The sequence below is a fragment of the Athene cunicularia genome (genome assembly GCF_003259725.1).
Source record: "Athene cunicularia isolate RWA chromosome 19 unlocalized genomic scaffold, athCun1 chr19_part1, whole genome shotgun sequence".
Taxonomy (NCBI): Eukaryota; Metazoa; Chordata; class Aves; order Strigiformes; family Strigidae; genus Athene; species Athene cunicularia.
In genome coordinates this window covers 1,628,715-1,631,829 of record NW_020799124.1, presented here as the reverse complement: position 1 = coordinate 1,631,829, position 3,115 = coordinate 1,628,715, and the positions used below count along the sequence as shown (strand labels likewise).

Sequence of the window (3,115 nt, the reverse complement as noted above, 5' to 3'; positions counted from 1 at the left end):
CGGGTGGAAGGGCGGAGCGTTGCTAGGGTGGCGCCGTTGCTAGGGGAGGCCTGCCCGCCGGCGCCGCCATGGCGGGGAACCGCTTGGAGAAGATAGGGAGCGTGTTCAGCCGGTGCGGGGCCTGGCGGGCGCCGGGAGGGCGAGTCGGGGGGTCCCCGGGGAGGGAGGCGCAAGGCCGGGGCGGTGCGGGCGTCCTCTGAGCTTCCTCTCCCCGGCAGGACCCGCAACCTGCTCCGCATCGGGGTGATCAAGAAGCCGGTGTGGTTCGACGTCTACGCTGCCTTCCCCCCGCGGAGGGAGCCCGTCTACCGCGTGCCGAAGCCGCGCTACGGCAAGGTGAAGGATGTCATCCCTCCCATCTTCTACCAGGAGGACCAAGTGCGAGCGTGAGTTACCGCTCTCCCTGCCGGGGCGGCCGCCGAGGGGTGCCTGAGTCCCGCCGTTCACCGGGGACGTTCCGCTGCCCCTCAGGTGGCCCCGCGGGGGGATACAGCTGCCTTACTGTCACTGGGCCTTCCAGCAGCGTTCTCTCTGCTTGTTTGTGTCAGTGTGTGTTTCTAACCTGTTGTCTGCCGTCTGTTTACAATCGCTGGTGATGCCGGTACCACGAAAAACTCCTGTAAGCCGCGTTGTGTGACCAGGCTGGGCTCAAACCCTCTGTGGAGAAGTTAGAGTGCTCTGGCTTAACCGGTGGCGGTGAAGATTAGCTAGAATTTATTAAAATTTAAAAATGATGGACTAAACATCTCTGTATAACATAATAGCTAATGGGAAAAGGAGAGATAGTTATGTGAATGCTTGTTGTTTTAGCCTAAACTAACTGACTCTGTTGTTTATTTACTCCATCCCTTTTTGATGGTTTGAAAAATGAAACTCTTCTCTTTTTTTTTTGAATAGGAAATTCTACAGAATTTATGGCAGTGGTCCCAGACCTTTCGACCTGTCACAATTAAACTACAAATCTACTTGCCAGAGGTAGGATTTATTTGTGATTAAACTAAATGTTCCTGGAACTTGTCCCTTCCTCCTGTCGGCGAGCCAAAGCACTCTTTGTGAGAGTAAAATTACAATTTTGAAATCTAGGTTTGTTGAGAAATTCAATGAACTGAAGGAAGAAGGAAAAATTGAAGAGGAAAGATTGTTTGAAGAAACAGGAAAAGCCCTTTTAGCCAGTGGGATAATTTTACAGAGAAGAGGAACAGACAAAGTAAGTAAACATTCACAGAGTTGCTGGGCCAGGGGATTCGGAAAACTTGGCTTCCAGTCCCTTAATGCTGAGTTAGTCCGAATTAAATTCTGAGCAAAACAATCACACGCCTGATGGTTGTAATAAAACATCTTTGCTGTACTTTTATTCTTGAACGTGACAGGCCAAGGCTGAGGCACCTGGGGGACAGAAGCACTTGTTCTGGTGGTTAAAGTTTTAAGCCTTCAGTGCCTTCCAGTCACTCGTCAGTGTGTCTGTATAAAGCACCTGGAAGCACGTGTGCCTGTTGCCGTATACACGTGCTCTCTAGTGGGGGGTAAATGAGAACCTCTCGCTCTTGTTCTTCAACCTTGATCCTGAACTGGAATTTTTTTCATAAATCTTGGCATTGGGGTTGTTGTGGTTTGTTGCTTTGGGTTTTTCCCCCCCCCTGCCGTGTTTTATTTAAAGATACAGAAATAGAGGTTTGTAGTCTGGATGTTGTTTACTTACATTTTTGGCAAGAAAATAGCTGTCCAAAAGAACTGTTGAAAGTGTTCTGGCACAGCTTTCTGTTTTCCCTAATGTACGAGAGAGAAAATGGCTCCTGGGCATGTGGAGTCTTGTAACTCTTAATGTAAAATGGGGTAAAAAAACAAACAAGATGTTTCTTGAACAACACGTCCGGTAGAGCAGGCTATGGCTGCTCTGTGATGGTTAGAAATGTTTTACCTTGTTCATGATTAATTGATTACCGTTTCTTCTGAGAATGCTGTCCTTGTAGTTGAACACCCCCAAAAAGAAGGGAGAAGAGCTGTTTATAAAACCTGCAGTTTTAAACTCTGTTAGCTCAATTTTATTATTCTGGTAATACGCCCTCCACTCTCCTCCTTACCCAATGATCTCTGGGCCGTGGTGCTTTCCCCAGCGAAAGAGGCTGAGGAGGAACAGAAATTGGTTCCGCTTAAAGTGCACTGTCCCCTGGGCACCTGGAAAGATGAAATCACTGACTTTTTCTTTCATCTTTTAGCTTGGGATCAGTAGTCTCATTTTAAATTTCTTGCCCTGGTGATACCTTAGCACTGTATTGTACCTTAAAAATAATCTGAGCATGAATTAGAACTTTTCTGACAGCTTTTTTTCTCGATGTACAAACCGGGGCTGTTGCTTTCCAGTGCTCTCTTCAGTCACACTCTGACAGGAACTTTTTACAACCCTGTTTCTTAGTGATTGTCTTTTACTGTAGGTAGCGCAAGAGGATCATCAAGATGTTGGAACCAGGGATTCTGCATTGCACCTGCAGCTCCAGACGGTGTTGGAAGAGGTGCAGAAAGGGAAGAAAGATCAGAAGGAGCAGACGCCAGAGCAGGCAGAAACGCAGAAGGAAAATCCCTTGCCCTCCTAAGAGCCGTGCTGCGGTCCGGTGACAGGATGTGCCCTGCCTGTGGCACTCACCTGCTTGGAGCCAGAGTTTCTGCCTCCACAACCTGGCGGTTATGAGACATTTTCCGGGGGGAAATATGCCTCAGTTATTCGGCTCTAGTGCCTTCTGTGATTGTGTATGTGCCACATGTTCTCCTTCCATCTCCCATTTGTATAATTGGAGATAATAAATCTGTCTGAGGTTCAAGACTTGTTATCTCAAATTGCGAGTTGGAAAATAGGAGCACAGAAGTGGAAAATTAAACATCTTCCTTTAAAAAATGGAAGTTCTGCTGCTTCAGGTACCTTACTTGTAGTAAAGATGTTTCTTGACTCTGTTGCAGGGGCAGATACCATTTGCCTCCTGTGTTCCTACAGCAGTCGGAAGCATCACCTGTCTATAGCTGGTGCAGGAGCTGCTATTTATGTCAGTGTAATAATATGCTCTTGCTATTCCATCATTTGCTTAAATTCGGAATAGGATAAAGTGTAACAATACCAGGTAAT

The 3,115-nt window shown here is 47.3% G+C and overlaps 1 protein-coding gene across 1 annotated transcript; it reads left to right on the top strand.

Annotated features, from left to right (window-relative positions):
• The first annotated feature begins 5 nt into the window (after positions 1-5).
• Positions 6-2,882, top strand: MRPS23 (mitochondrial ribosomal protein S23). Its single transcript, XM_026861891.1, has 5 exons — positions 6-112; positions 219-386; positions 898-975; positions 1,084-1,207; positions 2,433-2,882. The coding sequence occupies exons 1-5, from the start codon at positions 69-71 to the stop codon at positions 2,589-2,591; spliced, it is 573 nt and encodes a 190-aa protein (XP_026717692.1). The 5' UTR covers positions 6-68; the 3' UTR covers positions 2,592-2,882.
• The last annotated feature ends 233 nt before the right edge of the window (positions 2,883-3,115 follow it).